Below are 23,501 nucleotides of genomic sequence, written 5' to 3' on the forward strand. Positions count from 1 at the left end.
CGCATCTTAACGCAGATAGAGAAAGCCAGCCTTTTCCGAAGCAGGCTCTCCAATAAGGAATCACTAACATGGGGTTTCTGTGGTGTGGACACGCAGAGCCATCCTTATTTGGCATAATCCGTACATAAATTTTGCACCCATAGTTCAACAACCAACCAGTTTGCACCAGACAGTATCAGGCTGTGCATTTATCTTTTGAACTTTACTTGAGAAGGAACAAAAAAGTTTAGCGAAGAGACAGAAACTGAACTGATATTTTCTATTGCCTGGATCCTAATACTTTACAACAAGAACCAAATGTTACACATCACTGTCCTCTATTTCTATGCTTCCCTATTCCTTCTGATTTTTAATGTGACAACAATAAACCCAGTGGCTGCTGTTGACTAACAGCTTTAAATACTTGTTCAATGTTTCTCTATGCCATATATTACAATTGTCTACACTAGCCACTATCCATTCTACTTACCGCACTGTTCACTACTCGACAACCATCAAAATAAAGAGGAAGATTAGGTTCCCTACCATCCAAAAAGTAGATCCCTCATCATCACGCTCTCTTGTTCCTTCCTCTACTCCAGTCTATAAGCAATGGTTTCCGCAGCTTTTGCTGACTGTTGCTACATGATTTGTCCAACACCCCAGCAGACAATGGTGGCAGAGTCCCAAATACTTTAAGGTTATCGGGATTCAATTTCTTTGATTCGGAAATCAAACCTTTCCCTAACTTATTACTGCAAAGAGGAGATGACCTAATTGATGTAGTTGCAGGAGGTGAAGATATCATCAACCCTCTTCCAGTATTGCTTGGTTGAGACTGAGAGTTATCCTTTTTCATTTGATTATTGGTCATGAGGAATCTAGGCTTCTTTGAAGGAACTGCTCTTTGGTCATGATTCATAACATCATCATCATCATCAATACGTGCCATAACTGGTTTTGGTGTAGCTGGTATTTCTTCTGGCCTCCCCAATCGAGACCCTGATTTGCGGGCTTTCATGACCTTTTGAGAGAGTTTTTTCGGCCATCTGTTTTTTCCCCTGTTCTGATTCTGAGTTCTGGAAAGTCTTGAGATCTCGTTAAGTATCTGAGCAGCAGCTAGTAGCCTTGGAGAATGTGCATCTGCCATGAATAAAGACAATCACATATAACTTGGGTATGAGAATTTTAGGTTATAAAAGCTGGATATACAAAGAACAATTGAACAAGTTCCATTGATGTAGCACTACAAACACACCGAATCTGAATGTGTTAATAAATATGAATTTCCTAATTAATACAGCATGGAAATGTATTCATTATCAGAACCTCCAATAACAATTTCTGAAACATTTATATTTCCATTCTAAAACCAACTATTAGGAACAACGTTACCTTTACAAGCCTAGGAGAAGTCAAGAATTAGAAATGCTCATATATGATGTGCAAACTCCAACTGGTAACTTACTTGCAAACTGCATATTTCAATATTTTCTCATCAATTTATTCCTCAAACTACTACAACTATTGATGCAGTGGATTTTATGACATGCACTTGGGGAGCAAAATGACTACTAATTTGTAGGGAGAGTAGGCACAGGACAAAATTATTATCTCATCATTGAGACCGATCACACTGAACTAAAGAACAATAACAAGATATTCTCATTGGTTATACTGAGGGTGCATTATTATATAAAATTATTTTGGAGATAAGATGAGCTTCATCATTTTCAGCAAGTAAAAACAGCCCATAACTAAATCAGTTGCAGCCCAAGACCAACCGTGGGGATCAGCAAAGTCAGCTTCGACTTGCCAAATAAATGAACAGATAAATTCAGCCGAGCCCAAAATGAAAAAGATAAAATTGACTCTCAGTGTCAACCAAGATGACCTTAATCAGTTCAAAGACCAAACCCTGAACCTGCTTTAGGCTCGCTCATCTGAACACCACCTGTCCCTAACTCAAGCCGACTCAGATCAAGTCAACTGGGCAGCCTATGACTCCAGTCCAGTCTTTATCACCAGGAGATTCAATACTAGTTCATCCAACTCAAATAGTACACCCTACTTGCAGTTCAAATTCCACACACAAGTACAAGATCTAAAAGCAGGATCACAGGATGGATGTTTTATAACATAACAAGCGCAGTTCAACACGATATGGAAGCAAACGTATACAAGAGTTCCGTTTACTCGCAAACGAAATGAGCGATACTTATGCTTACATGAGTGTAACAATAACATTCTACCAAAATGTCATGAAAGAACTGAGCAGAAAAGAGTGTAACAGCCAATTTACCGTGTTTAGTGTCATCTGGATCATGTATATGCAAAGGAAAGTTGGGATATCCAGTAACAGAAGATTTAAACATAGAATAACAGCTACCATCTTCAGTAGAACAAGCACCTTTCCTTCTCTTACTTGGTTCTCCACCAACACCATTATCTTTGTTTTCTTCAAACCTTAAATATTTTTCTTGACCATAACTGTTTTCTATTTTTCTACCATCTTTAACAATGTTCATGTTAAAACCAAACTTTGACTGAGCACCTAAATAATTATCGGATTTATGTGGGAAGCCAGTGAGAGGATCTTTGGAAGTGGACAACCGAACCTGCTTGTGAAAACTGATGGATGCCGAAGTTGGCTCCTTTTCTGAAAGACCTAGGTTTAGATGTTTTAAAGTATTTAGGTTATAATCACAAGCAAACGAGTCCAGGTCTGAAAAACAACCAGTACTATCCCCTTGAGTGGAGGCGGTGCTCTCTATTCTCACCCATCTACTTTGGAACGCGCTACTCCTAATTGTCAACTTGCTCCCTTCAACATTAGTTTTACATGAGCCAGTAAAAGAATGTGACCAATAGAAAGGCGGCAATCTATATCTCTGAGATGTTCCCTTGACTGCTCGTATATCAGGACTAACAGACACCCCAGGCTTGGCTGTATCATGTAAGAGTGAATCCAAATCCTTTACTGGTTGAAATGCTAAGCGCTCCAGAATAACATTAGGTTGATGCAGCAGCTTGGCATCCAAAAACTTTTTATGGGAGTCCTCAATCTTTAGGTGAGGTATAAGAAAAAGTAAGTCGAGAATTAGTTAAAATACTAAAGGATTAAATATGATGCTATGGAAATTATTAGATACCTGCTAGTCAGGCCTCAGGAGAAGTGTATCAACAGTGCACACTGCACACCATTCAAGAGTGAAACATGCATATAAGAGACCCGCACTTGGATATCCACGACTGAAATCTCGTGGTCAAAAGGATCGACGAGGATCTTATAGCGCAGCATTGTATTAGCAAACATTAACTATATGAAAACATTTTCTATGTTACTCAGCGCCTCCCACTCCTTTAAATGGTGCACTGCTATGCCTGAAGTATACCTTCCTGCCTTCCTGGTGTTTATCATTTTCCTAAACGACTTACCTTACAAGATGAAGTTTCTCCGTGCAAGTCCCCATCTTCTTTATCATTTTCCTCTCTTTTAGACGAACAGAAACCGGTATCAGATATGCAAGCCTCCATCTTTATTGAACCACTGTCTAGGTCAACATCTTTCTGTGATGGTTCAGGTGCTCTCTGGGGTTGAAGGATAGAGCACACCTTCCGAACCGAGTGTAGAATGTTATCAGTTGTATTAGCTGATTTCTTACCTTTGCTTTGGGATAAGATCGGACATTTATAACTGCCATCAAGGATTTCATTCAGAGACAGCTCATCCACATGCCTTGTAACAGCATGAATATCTGATTTCAGACCATATATCCCTGATATAAGACGCCCGAAAGAAATTATTAATTCATTGTAAATGCAAGAGGACATGTATAAAAAAGAACTACCGGTTGTGAAAAGATAAGTGCAGCGGTGTATGTGATATTAACCAAAAACAGTAATCCTTAAGAAACATCAGAGGACGGCTGATGATTGTAGCAACTAACATATTAGAAGAAGGCGTGCATAATAGTATGCAGCTAAAAGTAAAAAACAGCTTCGTGACATTCACTTTCAATATTTTTGGAACTGGCATTCGGGATCAAAATTTATAGCAAGTATGCAAAATCAATAATGATAATGATACTCACTAATTTTAATACACAATTACATTTATAAACTAAACGCTAACATACCAAGAATGTTGTTTCCTCCTGAGGATGAGTTATTGCTTGTTATCCCATTCTTCGAAAAGAATGAATCCAGTTTAGTCTTCATAGGTGGTTTAACTTTGTTCCTGTCACTCCGTTTACCGTCTAAGCCATGTTTTTGTTTCACTGCCCGAGCTTTATCTAAAATGACGCATGAATAAAAGAGAAGAGTCAAGAGTTGTCATAATAAGTTCATACAACTAAAACAAATTCAGACTTAACTACCAAATTCAAGTAAACATGATATAGGGCTATGCTACTAGTCATTCTGTGAACCTAGTACCACAGAGTCCAAACCAGCATATCCAAAAACTCCATCACTCCCTCATCCCTTAACCTTACAGACCCCATAATATAAGTGTCTCACATACGAATAGCATGACAAAAAATTTGGACCAGGCAGATAAAGCTGGGCATGCTATTCGTGTTTGAGTCGCTCAACTGAATTTTTATTTTCTAATTTCAAAACAATAATGTATAAAACCGAGCTAATATCCTTGCTGTCATACAATGAACAGGAAAACTCTCATTCTCCCTGTTTTACTTCAACCCTAACTCAAATACCATTCTCGCTCTAGTGATTACAATCTAACAAAAACCAGTAAAAATCCAGACAAGAGATTCAGCAGATCCTATTTAGTTTCCTCACACACAAAATGGAAGCAAGAAGAAAAAAATTACATGTTTCAATAAACCAATTACTAACAGAGAATCTTAGAAAATCAACCTTTAATACTACCACTAGTGCTGCATCCAATAAGACCGGAGCTACGAGGAACTGAACCAACACTGATGGATTCTGATCGATCCCCTTCTAACATACGCTCTCTACCAAATCCTTTACCCATCAAATTCTTCGAAACCGAGACATCCCTTTGGTAAGGAAACTCAATCGCATCCATTTTCACAAGATGAATAAATTAGGGAAACCACCACATATCTTCTCCAACTCAGTAACACAAGCAATAGACAAAATGGGAAAGTTTTACAACTCCATAGAGCTCTTCAACAACTAAATAAGTAGTAACCATTAATTTCAGACGATTTTATAGAACCAAAGTGGGGAAAATGAGCTGGGTATGGAGGCGCCGATACAATCAGAGATTTTTGGTTTAGGGCAACTGGGCAAGAAATTTGGGAGAACGGCAAGTATTTATAGTTTTCGGGAAACCGGAAGGCTGTTTACTTCTTTTTTTTCAGAAATGTCCGTTACTTTTACGCATATTCCGTTAAATTTGATTTCGGGGATACACCTGGCAAAAGTCATTTCAGATGACGTTGAAATGGATAAATAGAAAGTTAGAACTAGTTTCGTTTGATGAGTGAGGGGCCTTAGGGCCCGTCCAAAGGAAGGACAAAATGAGCAAATGTGGGCAGTTTGGGTCTGCTATTGAAGTCTGGGCATTCCCTCTATGGCCAATTAATAGCCACTCGAGCATCGGCAAAGCTATGGCCGAGCGGCTATGTTGAGATCATTACCTGGTCGCTAGGTTTCGCTCTGACTTAAATATTATAATCTCATTTCAGAGCACACTTCCATTTCCACACAATAATTGTTTGATTTCAAATGAATTTTTCGTGATTTTCTGTTAAGCTTTTCTTCTTACAGTGTTTTCTTTATATAGTTGACATTTCAACATCCCAAGAAGATCGATCTAAAAAGCGTGATAATATGTATAGTATGAAAGAAGATGCTTATTTAAAGAAATTATTATGCATTGAATATACTAGATTTTTTAATTGACGCAAACAATAAAATTAAACACCTTGAGAAACATTCATAACAAAAATTTCAAAACACCGGCAAGCCCATAACATATGTGTAGAAACAGTGAATGGTTGTATCTAAGTTGTTAAGAAATTACAATTAGAGAGATACTTATATAGTATCATTACAGAAGTAGGAAAAAAAAAGGAAAGATAGGAATGTTGACCAAGTCATTACATATAAGCTTCTCTAAATGAGCACTTTACTACCTCATAAGCACCATCAATTTGAAATTCCTTAATCTTAGAATCAAACATATTCCAATTGATGTTTTAAAAGAGAGTAACACAAGCAAGACTTTCGGTTATACACTTCAATGGATATATCCAATTGAACCTACTAAAATCATCTATAAAAAAATATAGCACATATATCCTAGAGTGGAAACTATTGGTGTAGGGTATGTCACAGTGAATAAGAGCCATTGGCTTACAAGGAATAGAAAAAGGCATACACTTGCTCTTACCAAGATGACACGAAGAAAAAAACAAATTCGAAGACTTTGTTGGAAAGCTTGATAGTAGCAGTAGACTCAAGCCTTTTAACAACTTATGTGCAGGACGCCCTACCCCTTAATGCCATAGATTTGGAGAAGCTAAGACAGAAGAAATAGGCAATTTATTTGTTGAATAAAATAGTTGTTGCTGAGAGGACCGCAAAGGATATAAGTTATGATGCATCAACCCTTCGGCCAAGACTTGCTTATTAAGAAGGAAACTTATTTCATATCCTCGTGGAAAGAATTCAAAAGCACATTTGATATCACTTGTAAACTTTACAATAGAAAGAAGATTATGTTTAATGTTTAGTATAAACAAAACATTTTGTAATACAAAAGATTGAGAACTAGCAATTGTAACACAGTGAAACCAGTTAAAGTAATGGGAAGTAGCTAGTCATTCATTACCATAACCTGCTCATCCCCATCAAATTCCTCAGCAGCACGATAGTGGAATCATTGGTCATGTGACTTGTAGCACCTAAATAAGGTATCCAAATTGGAGGGTCTCATTTGCACTCTAATGAACAGTACTAGCATTGAGTGAGTCACGACCAGAAGCATTGACATTTGTAGCAGCAGTCCAAGGATTGAAAGCCGGTGGAGATACCTATGAAGATACGTGTACTCCTACAAAAGCCTTACGAAGAACAGTAGATCCATTTTTTGAGGCAAGTTATTTATATTTGCACCTATTTCTAAATGTCCATGTCTATTGTAGATCTGACAAATAAGTTCTGTATAATCTGTTACTTGTTTTTGTGAGGGATCAAATTCACCCTTCTTGAAAGAATAACAACCACTAGTATGAACATATGAATTTGTAGGAAATCTGGTGGGTTACGAATTAAACACTATATCCTTGTTTTGATGAACCAACAACAGAATTTTGAGAAGATGAATATCTTCTAACAAAAAAAAACAGAATTAGTTGGATCTACAACTAAAGGAGAGAAAGAATCTTGTTTCTGTTCCTGGAACTATTACTCATGGTTAATCAGCCTAGACCTAAATACGTAGAAATCTATAGGAGCTTCCCTGTTTTGAATTGTAATTTCAAAGGTTGAGTATTCTCTTCCAAGCCCAGATAATGTGTACACTACGAGATTTTCATCAGACGCAAGTTCTCCAATTTCAGACAAAGAATCAGAAATAGACTTAATTTGATGAAGAATCTCAAAGATTGTAGAATTACCTCCCCGTATAGAATAGAATTGAGATCAAAGTTGAGATTTTATAGCAAATAACCGTTGTGTGAAGATCTTGGACAAGCGTAGATATTTATAGAGCAGTACCTTTACCAACAGTGCAGAAACAAAAGAGGGTAAAACTATAACATTGATGCAAGAACCAACAAAATGACCCATCGATCTCCATTCTGAATATAAAGGTTCACCACACGAATATTCTCATTGAAGATAAATTGTGGTTGTGATTAAATAGATCCATCTATGTAGCCAAAAAAGTTGACATTAGTCAGAATTGAAGAGTTTTGGTCCTTCCAAACTAGAAAACTAAAACCATCAAGTTTCAAAGATACATAGTTAGAGATATTTGGAAATGAAAGTGGGGTGAAACAAAATGTTGGTTGATGAAAATGAGGCGATGGTGGTAGTGGATGGAAGTTCTGATAATAACTTGAAGGCGGTGGTGGTTGTGATTGTGGATCTGTTTGTGGTAAAAACGGTAGTTATTGGATGTTTTGATATTTTGAATGTGATGGTGGTTATGATGAAGATGAATGTAATAGAGGAAATTTTGAGGATTGTTGGTGATGTTTTTATTGTTGTTTTTAGAAGAGTTTGCAGCGGAATTCATCGAGTTACTAGTTTGTCCCACCGTTGTTGATGAAGGTTGTTAAAAAAAGTTAGGGTTGTGGTGAGGTTATGAGGAAAAAGTTCAGATTTTAATGGAGGAAGTCGAAATTCCCCTTCTGGTATATGATACCATGTATGAACAGTGAGTGGTTGTATTAAATCTGCTAAAAAAATTACACACAGAGTGAGAGATACTTATATATTATCATTAGAGAAGTAAAAAAAACAACGAAAGATATAAATGTTGACTAAGTCGTTACATATGAGTTTCTAACAGAAACACGTGGCACAACATCATTGGTTATCAGTACTTGCTTTTAGAGTATGATCAAGCTGGATTGTTAGGTCGATTTAATGCAGTCGACAAAGAAATAAACGTCCATGTGGCTCTAATGATACAAAAAGAGCGGTGAAACGAAGGCTGATTTACGTAGTAAAATAAATTAAACTTTTGAGTTTGAAAATTAAATCTGTTAATTTGTTGTGATATTTAAAAAAAAATGTTTTGAAAATTGCAGCAGGAAAGAACTTGAGAAGAGCGGCAAGTAACGAAATGTAAAAGTTTCAAAAAGAATGTTGTTTCAACATCCTTAAGCAACCCTGATTTGTTGGATGATTTTTCCCTCACCAACTGCATCACTTTACCAAGATAAAACTATTTCTCAAGATCCATCAACAGGTTTCACTGTGCATATTCAATATATGCCTCACAAGAAGCAAACTCATCACCAAGTGCCTACTAACATGCCTACTACTCCTTTTCTTTCTTTTTTTAAGAATAAGTTCAAAATATTGCAACCTTAATTTTCATGGGGATTCCAAAAGTATAATGGTCCATCTCAAAGGAAAGTTAAGCAATGACAAAGGAAGTTAATTCTAGATCATCAAGTTCAGCTAGTGACATTAACACGGAAGAGGACAAGGAGAACTCGGTGGGGGGTGGGGGGGAACATGAAGTTACTAAATCAACACATCATAAATTTGTGGTTTATCAGTCCAAAAAAACATGCTTTGATTGAGAAATATTATAAATATGTGCATGTATTTAACAAGGTCCCAACGGACACTTCCATAATGAGTCAAGCACAACTAAGTGTCTTGTGAAATAAATTTGATAAGATACGGAAATTCTAGAAAAAAAGAAGCAATAAAGCAAAGCGCCAGTACACCTTGAAGACGTAGATGGATTGCTCAGCTGAGTGATTTTTTAGTTTTATGTGATAATTAACTCTAATTAAATATAATAATTTGCTCTAAGTTAATTTAATTAGAATAAATGGCTAGTTTAAATTAGATGAGAGGGTTTTTTGAATAAAGAATTTTAATTAAATTACATATTCTAAAATGAAAAAGTTTGTTTGAGTCGAGCATAATATTTTCTATTAAGCATAATATAAATTGAATAAATTAAACTAATTAGAGTAATAACAATAAAAAAAGTATAATAATTAAACTAAGCTCCAAAAAAAAGGGTCATCGTTCCATATTTAGTCTGAAGTTGCACAGTCAAATCTTCTGGTAGCTTATGATGCATAGTTTGAACTCTTTCAGTGGTAGTGTAATATCATCTTGCACCAACTCCACGTAATGACACAATATCAAACCTAAAAATCTTGCTCTTCAAGACTTGTACAGGAAGTATCACGTCGGGTTTCCTCGATGACCATATTACGAAAAAAAATTATGCACGTAAGGATAACCGTATTCATTTTTATTTGATTAAACAAACGATATGGGCCATAAATGATGGTAAAATTCGACTTCGAAATTTTAAATGATCGTCCAACATCCTTTTTCGAAGCCATTTATTTTGCGTTAAAGTACTTCCTATCACGTAAGTTGCAGGTCTGATTATAGACTTGCACTAAATTTGACCATTGTGGATAGGTTCAACATATAATATGCATTATCATGCAGTTATTCCCGCTGATGGTATACTGCGCAGTAAGAGTGATTTCATACTTTAGTTCTTCAAACTAAGATGAGTTATATATGTCGTTTTGATCCAGTAATTTTAAAATAAGCATGCCATATCCATCAATGATAAGTATCTAAGGCTTCCAAAAAATAGTTGATTTGCATAATGACCTTTACAATGACTTTGGAAAGTGAAGGTCAAAGACATGCAATGTTATGTAAAAGATATCTTCTTAATGTCTTGGAAGTATCCTTATATAGTCTTCACGAAATATAGGGCTTAGAATACCATCGGGATCAAGCCTTTTCCTTTTAGAAGTCAAAAATGTGTCAAAACTTTATTTTTACTTTTTCTACAGTCTTCACGGTTCTTTGTCACGATCACGACGAATCTAAATACCAAAAATAAGTCAAATTATCTGTTTGGAACGTTGCAAGAATCGGCATGTGAAAATGCGTGGGTACAACAACCATACCCAACTATTTCGTTCGGCAATATGTATGGACTAATCTCAAATATAATTCTGAGAGCACCAAATTACTGAGTCTCAATCAGGATATATATTAAAGAGATTTATCTCTTTCTCAACACAATCAGTAAATCAGACAGATAGAAATATGTGAACCTGATTGTTATGAGAATAACTCGGATGGTACCAAAGACCAATGGCTGAGTGTGAATCAAGTCAAATCCAACAAAAAAGGTCGGATTTATCAACTGTGATTGAACTACGGACAACCAGTGATATTTCAATTATATAACGAAAATATAATGCGGAAAATAAATAACACAGACACCAGAAATTATGTTAACGAGGAAACCACAAATGAAGAAAAACCCCGGGACCTAGTCCATACTTGAACACCACAATGTATTAAGCCGCTACAGACTCTAGCCTACTACAAGTTAACTTCATACTGGAATGTAGTTGAGCCCTATCCAAGCCTCACACCGATTAAGATACAGTCGCATTCCTTACACCTCTTGAATCTCGCAAGACTCTACGCACTTGATTCCCCTAGCTGACGTCCTTGACAGTCTAGAAGTTGCTACGACCCAAAGTTGAAGACTTATAAACAAATATTTTTCCCACAGATAACTATATTATATTTGTTGTTTCCGTCTTAAGATAAAGATTAGGGTGAAAAGGAAACTCAACTAATAATCCGGTCTTATACTCCCAAAGAGCAACCTAAAAATATTAGTCACGTCACACTAACCTAACTGGTTAACAGAAGAAGTTATTGCGGAATTACTGTTAGACGAATTCTTGGTGTAAGATTCAAGCTAAGTTTGCTTAGAAAATAAGCAATCAATATCCACCATTATATGGTATTAGATTGATACACACAAATGAAATATGCCTATATTTAGATATGGGTGAACTGTACATAAACGTGTATAACAAGTTGGCTCAATAACAGTCATCCGAAGTTAGCCATATGAACACTTTTAGCTTAGCCATATTTATCTAACACTTCTAGATCAAATATGATAATCAATCAATCATGATGGATAATCAAATGAATCTAAATGTGCTTTAAGAGAGTTGTTCAAATTTTCACTATCTCGTAGAAATATCGATGAACAAAATGAAGCATAATCGATTTGGCTTGTAATTGTACAAAGTACTTATACTATAACCAATTCATGAACATAATGCCACGGTTTTCAAAGCAGGTTCGCATACCTTAAATCATTAAAGTTCCAGGGACTTTAGTTCGTAAACGAACCTGAGTTCATAAGTATGAGTTGTCATACTTACCGATTTAAGAACCTATACAATTCTGGCCTAAACCAAGAAATGGTCGTTCCAGTCTTGCTTCCGTCACAAAATGAAGGATAAAGGTTGATCTTAGGGAGAGAACCGAAGAAGTTGTTGAGATCAGAATGACGAACTATGAAAGTGTGGTTGTTTTATGACTTGTATCAGAATGTGGAACTTGCTTGCGGAACGTAAGCTATAAGTTCTTGGTGTTTTATGAATACTTGTGTTAATAACCCAAAAATTTTGTTGGTTTAAATAGATTGAAAACCTATTATACAAGTCATAGTTGAACACACTGATCTCGTAGGAAGTGGAGGTAGTTAAGTAGTGGAGAAGTGGGATCGTGTAAAAGTGGTGAAAACCATGTCCCTGTCATGAAGAGAAGACCTGTCAGCTTTACACCCACTACTCATTTACTTCTATCAACCGTCCTCCTTTCCTGACACTTACTCATAATGGGCGTGTTGCACGCCGCATGCTGTAAACCGCCAGACCAATACCCTGATGAACATCCCCCAGTTTGTGACATGTTTGATGTCTCGAGTATTTTCGTGGAAAATATGTAGCAAGTTGTTGAGTGGGTCTTGATTGCAAGACCTAATTATTTTGACCAATCACGCGCAAGCTAGGCGGCGGGCGGTCATATTTGAGAAGCTGTCATGAGTTATCCATGTACATTAAAGATGTGGTGGTCGGTCCCTATAGGAGAATGATGGTTGGTAGCCATTTTGACATCCTATTGGTTGGACCAAATTAAATCTAAACCGGTTAAATTTTCTAGCCAAGTTGGATGGCTGAGATGATTTGCAGAATTTTGTTAATTCATGAAATTTCGTAATCAGAAAATTCAGATGTGAGACCCTCACTAAAACTGCTGTAGAATTCTCATACAAACTCAGATTTTGATGATCCTCCCCTCCATTCTTATCAGAAAAGAATTTCTTATCTTCCTGCCCGGGAATATTTAGGTTTTGAGCTTGTTTAGGAGGTGAAAACATCATGATAGTAAAAACTCATGAAGAATTCAGGAGGAAATCTGTCAGTTTTCAGCCATGAGCTAGCTCGCCTTTTAAGCTGTATCTTTTAACTCGTTAATCCGATTGATGTGATTTTTTTAGTATGTTCTACTAGACATCCATACGAAACTTTTTGCATGTAGCTCATACTCAAATTGTTTACCATATGCTCCCAGCTGTTCGTCCAACCTTTGGTGACCTTTTGGATATCGTCTGACCAAGTTGAAGAGATATGATTGGTCAGATCCAAAGACGGGCTGTCGGCCACCTTTAATTAAAAGTGTAGGCTGCGTATTTGGAGCGATTTTATTGGCTGATGGGAAAGAGGGGCCGACAGACAACCATCTTTAATTAAAGTGCAGGTTGCGGCTTTGGAGCAATTTGATTGGTCGATGGGAAAGAGGGACTGGCAGCCAGCAACATGGGGCATGGCCGGTTGGTGATAGGCGGCGAAACTAGGGCAACAGGTCGGCCAAGAGGCGCGGATGCGCCCCTTTTGGATGTTGTTCTCACTTGTCGTCGTTTCCCTTTTATTTCTTGTTTTTCGACTTTTGATAGGATTTGCTCCTACTAGTTCCGTGGTGGATCAACTTCCTGGTCTGCATAGGTTTGGTCTCGACCAATAGGGTTCGAGATATTGCGCAGGCCGCAAAAACCTAATTTTTGCAAATTGATAAAATTAGGTTTGAAAATTGAATTTTGCGAGCTGTCACAAAATCAATCAATTTTGGTGAATTTTGCGCATTGATGCAAAAATCACTAAGTTTATGTCAGAGGGCAGCGTAACTTGCGTGCCTCTGATTGAGTACTTCCATGCACATCTTAATCCTGACACTTCGGGAAATTTATGCTACTCACTGTGAGCGAATATTAATTGTCATGGCATGTCAATATCAAGAGTTTAGCTGGGGAACATAACATTGAATAAATACTCGGCAAGCCATGCATTAGTAAATAATGTAGACGAGATGTTAATAAAATTTACAGAATATTTGGGATTGTTGCTACATGCACCAATACTATTATGGATAAATTTCATATATGAGTATACTGAATTGCTCAATACATATGTAAGTAAAGTGGCATAGGCACTCATCACTTTTAAATGGCTCCATTTCATTAGTGAATAATACAACTAGGAGCTTAAATACTTATTAGGCTCTATACTAGTGAACAATTCATCTAGGAGCTTGAGTTTCAATACAATATGAGGAGCGGCATAGGCCACTCATCAGATTTTGATATATTCTTCAAATTCCTTGCGGAATATAGACATATCAAGGTCTACTACTTCTGATGTCAGGTCAGGTAGAGACTTATACAATTTTCGCCATAAACTAAAAACCACCATCAACAACTGGGATCAATGTGTCTACTATTATTGCAATATAAATAAGTTTCTGAATCCACGATTGAAAGGACAAGAATCATCGTTTAACCAAAAATTCTCATTTGAACAAGAACTCTCAACAGAGCAGAATTAAATCAATTAATCAGAACTGAATCGAACTCAATAGTTCACTTGCAGAAATCTCCAACACATCCACAAATGATCGATCATCATTGATCTCACACACACTTCTTAGCTTCCCTCTTACAGATCGACCCTCATCGCTCTTTATGGCCAAATTGACTTTGGAACAACCATCTTCTTGGTTTAGGCCGGAGTCCTACAGATTGACCTCTCAAACTCAAAGCACTCTCGTGCAGTGCATCTGTTTGAAAAAGGTTTAGGCAATTTGCTCGTTCAAGGAGTCTCCGCTCGTAGCTTTCCTAAAAAACCAGCAAATCGTTTTCACCCAACAACAATGGTTTAAAGGAACGAGTTTATCCCGAGACTAGTGTTTTAGAGTTCAATGACACAAAGGTAAGTAAAGTTAATCCACCTGATTATAACCTAACCACTTAGAAAATACACCTCGTTTGGTTGGAAGAATTCGAATTCTAAGAGTTCAATTATCGGGTAATCCAATTCTTGGAATTGAATACCAAGGAGTTGAATTCAAATCCAAAAATATAGTGTTTGGTTGAGGTAATCCAATTACTTTTGTTTTTACTTTAGATATGGATGCGATACAGAAAGAGTTATGCACTTATCTTAAGACTCTCACGAACAAGTTGTCGCCTGAACAAACTCAACCCCAAATCAGGCGAAAAAGGAAAAGCTAAGGAAGCATCCTCGGCCGCTGATCTTGAAATATCCCCAATCCAGATTCCGGAAGATGATGAAGTCGTTGCAGACAACTCGTCGGCGAAAGAACCATCAAGTTTTATCACTCGTGAAGATTTGGAGCGCCTCTTGGAGAATCGTGGAAAATATAGGACATCCTCTGTCCACCGTCACCAACCTTCATACCCTGATGCTATGCAGAGAATTCCTCTTCCAAATGGTTATACTTTTCCAACGTTCACACTCTATGATGGAACGGACAATGCTCGAGAATATGTTTCTCGATTCCTGGAATCATTGGGAGAGCATGAGTACAACTGTGTTGTCCGCCTGAAGGAATTTTCAAAGTCTCTGACAAGTAGAGCATACACCTGGTACAATAACATCGCACCAGGAAGCGTTGCCAGTTGGGGAGAAATGATTAACGCTTTCTACCAGAAATACTTTTTCGTCTCCGAACAAGTTACTCTCTATGATCTGGGAAGGATGTTTTAGAAGAACAATAAGCATCCGAATGACCATGTGAAAAAATTCAGAGTCCAAGATTTGGATTTTCATGATCCAAATGTCACTGAACATCAACTTGTAGACTTGTGCATTAACAGAATGATCCCGATCTACAGAGCTTTACGGGAGAATCTTTGATTCCATACTTTCTCAGAACTTCATGAAGCAGTCAAACAATTAGCAACTACTTCCCCAACCTTATTGGAAAGGGAAAAAACTACAAAGGTCGAGGAACCACAAGAAAGCGATAAACCTTCAACCTTGGAGCAGTAGTTGATCAGATGCTTTAGAACCAGGCGCCTGATCAATAAGCAATAAAACCTTCAACCTTCCGCGAATGTTGTTGCTGAAGAGAGCAAGAGGAAAGCGGAGACACAACAGCATAAGAGCGCTTCTCCAACATCCCAGGCTCCTTCAAAAGCATTAAGGAAAGATAACCAAACTCGAAATGCACAAACACCGACTCAGGGTCAGCAAAACAACCAGGTGGACCCAGACTTTCCTTTTTCCATTGAAGAGGTGATCGAATTATTAGAAGTTTGGATCCAAGATGATGCAATCAAATTGGCTTACATCAGGAAAGAGCCGACTTAGAAAGAAATGGAGAATTCTCAGTACTGCCGTTTTCATAGGTTTGTTAGTCATCCAACAAGCGATTGTCAAGTTCTAAAGCGCATCTTCAAAGAAAAGGTCGATTCAGGAGAACTCAACTTGGGGACTTACACGGGAATCCTCTCCCAATTAGTACTTTTACTCTCTCTGAACAACCTGTCAAAGAAGGAGTTCAATCCTTGATCGAGCATATATGTGAATTTTTTCTCTATAAAAGGCTCAAAAGAAGGACATGTTCACGGATCTGAATCACATAGTATCTGGGAAACGCATGTCCATTCCAGAAACACTCCCTGAACCTCCATTCACGGACAAAGAGATGTACAACTGAGACTTCTCACCACAGTCAATCTCAAGGGAAATGAATTCAAGAGATCATTGGTTGATGTTGGCATTGCTGTCAATATTATCCCTTTGAAGATTCTCAGAGATGCATGCATCACTCGACAAGAAGATACTCATGCTCCCATCTCAATCAGGGATCATGAAGGAATACCCAGAGATGCGTACGGCTACATCATTCTCAAAATGAAGATTGGTTCAACCTGGACAGAAACCAAGTTTCACATAATCAGGGAAGATCCATGATATGACATGATCCTCGGACGGACGTGGACCCATGATAAAAAGATGACTACTGATGAAGCGCCTTCGGTTGCACACTTCTCTGACGAGGAAAATTCCGAAGATTTGGTGGATATTCCATCAAGGCACCTGTAGAAATTTCGAGCTCTGATAAAATTGAAGCAAGAACCTGGAGAAGATGCATTGAAATTCATCAAGAGATTCTATGCTCAAGCAAGTCTTACTTGTAACACCCCGAGTTCCGGGCAAGGGTCAAACCCATATGGACATCCGAACTCGAAGCATTACGAGTCGGAAAGAGACTTATGCATATATTTTATTATACATATTTATTACAACATACACACCAACATGAGTTTGTTGGAAAAGAAAATAAATCCACTAACAACATCCTCAACATAATATTTAGATGTGATTACATTTCAACAATGACAAGAAATAAAACCATCCACAAGTTAACTAATAAGCTACTCAATCCTAGCTTCCGCTGCGCAACTCTAATAAATCTGCAAAAGATGTCAATTGGGGTGAGATGACAGCTCACTAGAATGCATTCTCAATCTCAAACACATGCGTAACAATGTCAATGAGTCAAATAACATACAACATGAGCATACGACATAATTTCGAGAAAATCACTAATATAGATATCCACCCAACATGATCACCACACAAGTACATTTTTTTAATCATGAATTCACAATACAAATATTATTTCAACAAATCATCCTTAAATCATGAGTTCATAATACCTATAATACTTTCAACAGTTCATCCAATTAGATTTCACAATTGGTTCATAACACCAATAATAATTTCGAAAAATCTACCAATTTTAGTTTTAACGATTGAGTTCATGGTACGAATGTCCTTGGTTCGTACACCCACCTATCGTTTATTGGCACAAACTACCTCCATCGATGATCAGGAACAAAAGTTCCTATGACGATCATACCCTCATTACCCATCTCATTCACGGTATGAAAACCTTGGTTCGTACACCACATATCGTTTATCGACACGGACAACCGCCATCGATGGTCGGGAAAACACAAGTTCCCATGGGGATCATTACCCATTTAACTCTCGGGGATCATTACCTGCCGTTAGCATGAAACGTTATTCCATAACGTAGAAACATGAACTCATTTCATTTTGAAAATCGTTTTTACACACAACACAAGCAACCATGACATAAGAACATAAATTTCTTTCAAGCATTTCTACAAACAAGCTATCTGCATCCATTTTGCATCATACATATTTGGGTGATTTATTCATCTGATCTTTCTAAATATTTTAGAGAACATACATAGCTCCATAAACAACCACATATCCAAATTGCACAGAAAACCAACTGTTCAAACAAAAGTTATTGAATTTACAAGGACATCCCAAAAACTGGGAAGATTACATGTCATTACCAAAAAATTCATGATAAATTCATATAAATATCAAATTGACTCAATCTAAAGCACACTGATACATAAATCACAAATCTATAACTTTTGTTAAGGACTAAAATTGTTTTAACATCATTAAGACTTCCTAAGAATATAAAAAACACAGTAAAGCGGAACTGTCCAGAATTTCAGAAACTATCATCCAAATTCAAACACACATTCAACGGTGAATTTATGGTGTATTGTTCTCAAAATTTAACCGTAGGTACCTAATCATGTTATCTAACAATTTCAAAAGCCCGATCATCATTAGGAGATATATATTTGTGTGATTTAATTACTAAAACCCAATAATACAAATCATACAAAATAAACACTCAAGGAAAACACCAAAAGAGAAAAGGGTTTTACATTCTACCTTTAATTCAATGACCCTTTGCTGATTTCCCGTAGTCTTCTTCTATATAAATCCTAGCTCCATCTCCTTCTCTTTCTCTCTAGCTTTTTGGTTTTTCTTTTAACTTCTCTCCTTCCCTTTCTTTTTTACTTTATTATAAATCCTATATAAATTAATACTAATTATCCCAATTCTATAAATATTTAATATTTATTTTAGTGTTTTTATTATCTTTTCATTTTCCTCAAATTCCATTAACTCATCTAACAATAATTAGGTGATTATATTTACACCCTAATCTTTTACTAAGTGATAAGAGAATGTCTTCTAAAAATCTAAGTTCAAAAGCATAACCTACTAGGCTAAGGCAAACAAAATGACTCCACAAAAACCCGAATCACAAGGTAAGCTAATTATTTGAATGAAATCCGACCCAAAATCGTAAATAAAAATATCGGGTATTACATTACTCCTCTTATATCTATGTCATCTATTCTCCCACATGCTCTCCTAGCATGGGGACTTAATCCTGCTAGCAACTCTGCTGTTGCGAAGCGCTATGAATGGATAGCTTCGCCACAACAATATTTTACCAAGTGGTTGAATATGAAACCTCTCCTAATCGAGCATCTCACTAGGACATTCATTGCTGAAATGATGTCCAAACACAATAAAGAGTATCTTGAGTATTATCCCTTACATGAGTGTCCATATGTGCCACAAGATCGGAAGGTTTTGATGACTGGACGAGCACCTACTATAAAATTAATGCTGACCCAGCAGAAGATATTCAGAGCAAGAACAATCAAGCCTAACAAAATTCATGAAGGATATTTGGTTCTCAAAGCAACTAAGCGCAATCTTCATTCTGCAGAGAATTCTAATTGGGAAGGGCATTTTATTATTACCAAGTATGTTGTTAGTGGATACTACAAGTTAGTTGATATGGATGGCGAGACGAGTGTCCTGGTGATACAAGAAAATTGGCTCAAAGCATTTGACGTCTGAGACATTCGACGTTTGAGGTGTTAGATGTTCAAGGCACGAACGCCCAAAGCATCTAAATTTGCATTTAGGATTTTCTTTCACCGGTACATTCAATTCCTCCAAAACGTATGCAATACTTGCATTCAATATTTGAATTCGGCAATTAATCAAAGTTCATTTTACTTAACGAAAATATCTATCAAATCCAAAATAAAATCCTCAATCATCCACTTATCCAAAACCAATCAAAAATCAAAACCAAATAAAAACCTCACATCTCTCAGAAGTTCAAAGTTCAAGAGATCATGAAAGAGAAATTAAATGAAACCGGCAAAGTAAGATTTTTTCTTCTCTGCAACTTTCAAGTCTTGCAAAGCCTTTTTCTCCAACTCCAACTCTTTGGTCAATCTAGCAATCTTGGCTTCTTTATCCATCACAGCATCACCGGGAAACAATACATTCTTCTTACGCGTGTCCTTGATAGTGTTAATTCTCTAACGCAGCCATTTCACATTGAAACCAAGTCTCTCAGAATCGTCCAAGTTGTACTCCCAATCAAAGAGTACATCCTTGGTAACACTACTTATAGCCCTGGTTCGTATATCATCTATAACACACAATATGGATTCTACTCGCATTATCAAGAAGTAAACACGTTCAGGATCTTTGGTAACAACGATATGACCATAACTTTCCCATATTTTCTGATACATATATACTAGCATATTCGGTAGGAATGCTAAATACACCAACTAATTCATGATACGGGAGTGTCTTCCTGAATTGAGGATCAAGATAAACTCATGCATTAGGGTATTCGTGCACCGCCATGCGAGTCTCAATCATCGGATCAGCTTCTTCCATCTCTGGAACCACATCAACTTGAGTTTTGGTCACTTCAACGGCTTCATTAGATACCTCCTCATGAACCTGAAGTGCAGAAATGGTTGTGTCACCATTTTGGCTCACAATATTTCTCGTGTCATCATTATTAGTTTTGTTATCCCCGACTCAGTTGTCTTGCACCTAATACGATAATTATGTGAGCTAGAATGCTTCAAGCGTGGAATTCAAGTGGCAAATACAAAGTTCATAATATAAGTGATTTAACATCATTAAAGTTATTCCATATACATTTAATATACAAGCAAATAGTGAAAAGTCACAAAAAGACGTTTTGCAGCAAGCTCGCATGAGGTGATTTTACACTGCCCTGTATAAAACAGCGATCTGGGAGCAATTGGTAAGGAATCTAAGATTTAGTCATATGTAATTCTCTTCGTATGGATTTCCTATAAAACATATCCAAAATTCACAGTAATTGGATAAATGAGCAAAAAGATGTGGCCAAAATATCGAACTACATGACAACCGAAATTTTTCTGAAGGTTTTCTGGAAGTTTACCGTTTCATCGATTTCGACCCCTAAAAATATCAAAACCAAAAAAGCTTCTACTTAAAAGCTAGGAAGTTTCCTGGGCATAAGAAAACTGGGGTAGATCGCAAAAATCAGATGTCGAACGAAGATTCTACAGCGTTTTTTTTTAAAAGACTGAATTCTGAATTTTCTGGTGACGTATTTCGGCAAAACTTTTGGTCCATTCATATGGATTCTCATTAATTCATTCACAAATCAGAAATTTTATACTCCTATGAAGAAATACAAGATGGACACTTACTTGAGTGGTCTCTAAACCGTTCGAGGGATCAATATTACCCGTGTCACCATTAAGAGCATTATTACCTTCATTCGGCTCAGAATCTTGAGAATTCTCTTTCTCACCATCTTCCAAAGACGAATGAGCATCATTAGTATCTTGTTTATCCATGAGAATATCCTCCTGGATACATCAACAACAATCATTATTATTTCATTCAAGAAGTATCATAATTGGTTGTGCAAAGAAGTACTTACATTGATTTCTTCTTCATCAATGGCACTGGATTCGTGAATTGCTTGCACAACAGGAGCGACTCGGAGACTGTAAATACTTGATGGAGAAAAACTCTGAAACAAGGTGATAAACATTTGTTTTGTGATCCTAATCATACGGAAAAGAAAAGGCCATGGTGGAAGGAGCATTAACGACTCACCAAAGAGACATCTGAAGACTTTACAGTATTCGGTAACATCCTATAAGCCTTTCTCCTGGATTTACCACCCTGGGGCCTTGGTGCAATCTCCATAAAGTCTTAATTGATTCTAAGCCTCACTACATGCCCGTCCTACAACAAAAATTAATGGAATGGTTAAAGAAGCAATTGTCATACTTCTACAAAAACGACAAGAGAAATACTTACCAGTGAACACCCAGGAAGTATTTTCCATTTATCTTTAGGGATTGGCTTCAATCTTGGACGATCATAATTCATTTCAGTAGTAGGAGTTTCTTGTGTTGGAGATTGAACAACCATTACAAAATCATGGAAACACTCGAGTTTCCCATTTCAGAAGTCTACATTGCTTATGTGACTCGGTCAGAACAAGGAAACAAATATTCGTGTCCATCCACGTGTGTGCAATCTAAACAAGCTCTAAGTTGCTCAACCGATGGTTTATTCTTTCGAACATTTGGAACACACATGTCAAGACCCATCAGTCGTGCTGCTCTATCAATATTGTATTCTTCCACAAGAAAGTTTCCTCCCATTTTGGATACTAAATGGCCAGGAGTACAACTCAGCATAAAAGATCTTTCATCATCACTAAGGTTTGTACCAGATTTCAAGGTGATATTTTCTCCAGCATTAAAAGTGATCAACTGAGAAACAAAAGGAGGAACAGATACCCATGGACGAAAATTTAATTCAGTCTTGTTGTCTAGCAAATCAACAAGGCGCACCTTGGATCGAGGTTGTTTTGTAGACCAACGCATGATTTTGGCATTGTCTCTCTTCGAGAAAGCACGACGCACATCAACATTCGGTCCTTGCAAGACACTACGAGGGGTGGGTGCGTAATTCTTGAAACGCTCTCGCAATAATGCTTGGAGAAACATTGACTTAGCATAAGATTCAATTTTCATAAAGTCGTTAGAAACGCTGGAGCCTGCAACCAAGGAGTTCTAAGTTGGAGTATAATGATCCCAAGAACAGGCTACCAACATGAAGTTTCTCACCTTTAGCCATCTTAATATCAAAAAAAATCACAAATGGCTTCAACAAATGTCCACTTTCTTCAAACACATTTCTTGACAACCATAAAGATGAGAAAGCAGCAACAACCAATGTGCCATCATCAGGTCTATCGAGATTTTCATCAATGGGCTACCAATACCTCAACCACTAAGCATAGCAACATTTGCAGTAAGATTTATTAAGGTCATGCATCTTAGCTGTCAGAGTTGCAGACATTACTGTTTCTTCTGTTGATAGCTCTCCAGGAAGATGTAACAAGACTGCCACGTCCTCCAAAGTGACGATGAACTCTCCCCATATGCATACGAAAGTATGATTAGGAATACACCAGCGAGCGAGCAAAGCTACTATACCTCGTACATCATGATAAACAAACAAATCTCCTGCTGCTTGAAGAGCCTTTGTTATCTGTGGACGATCTAACACAACTCAGACGTGGCCATGACCTAGCATATGCCCCGTCCATCCAGAAAACTCCACTAAAGATTTCTGGGAAAGATTGAACTCTATGGGCGAAGCAGAGTAATGTCCACCTTGCAGAAAAAATCGAATTCTCGCTTGAGGAGACACCAATTTTCTCTGAGTAATTTCTCTGGGATTCACAAGAAAGCGAAATGCAGAACCTGGGAGATGTTTTTCGATTCTGTACTGAATCACAAAGAAATCATCATCCGTGTTCGGATTGTTCTTAATTTCAGATACTTCTTCTTCCTCGTCAACAATCGAAGCAGTATCATCATAACTAGTGTCAGACATCTCTGCAAGATGACCACAACATTCATA

The 23,501-nt window shown here is 37.2% G+C and overlaps 1 protein-coding gene across 1 annotated transcript; it reads right to left on the reverse strand.

Annotated features, from left to right (window-relative positions):
• Positions 1-240: 240 nt before the first annotated feature.
• Positions 241-5,264, reverse strand: LOC113299217. The gene is made up of 5 exons (XM_026548200.1): positions 4,861-5,264; positions 4,119-4,274; positions 3,418-3,758; positions 2,282-3,044; positions 241-1,122 (listed from the first exon to the last, which is right to left on the reverse strand). The coding sequence occupies exons 1-5, from the start codon at positions 5,033-5,035 to the stop codon at positions 551-553; spliced, it is 2,007 nt and encodes a 668-aa protein (XP_026403985.1). The 5' UTR covers positions 5,036-5,264; the 3' UTR covers positions 241-550.
• Positions 5,265-23,501: the final 18,237 nt, after the last annotated feature.

The sequence above is a fragment of the Papaver somniferum genome, chromosome 7 (assembly GCF_003573695.1).
Source record: "Papaver somniferum cultivar HN1 chromosome 7, ASM357369v1, whole genome shotgun sequence".
Taxonomy (NCBI): Eukaryota; Viridiplantae; Streptophyta; class Magnoliopsida; order Ranunculales; family Papaveraceae; genus Papaver; species Papaver somniferum.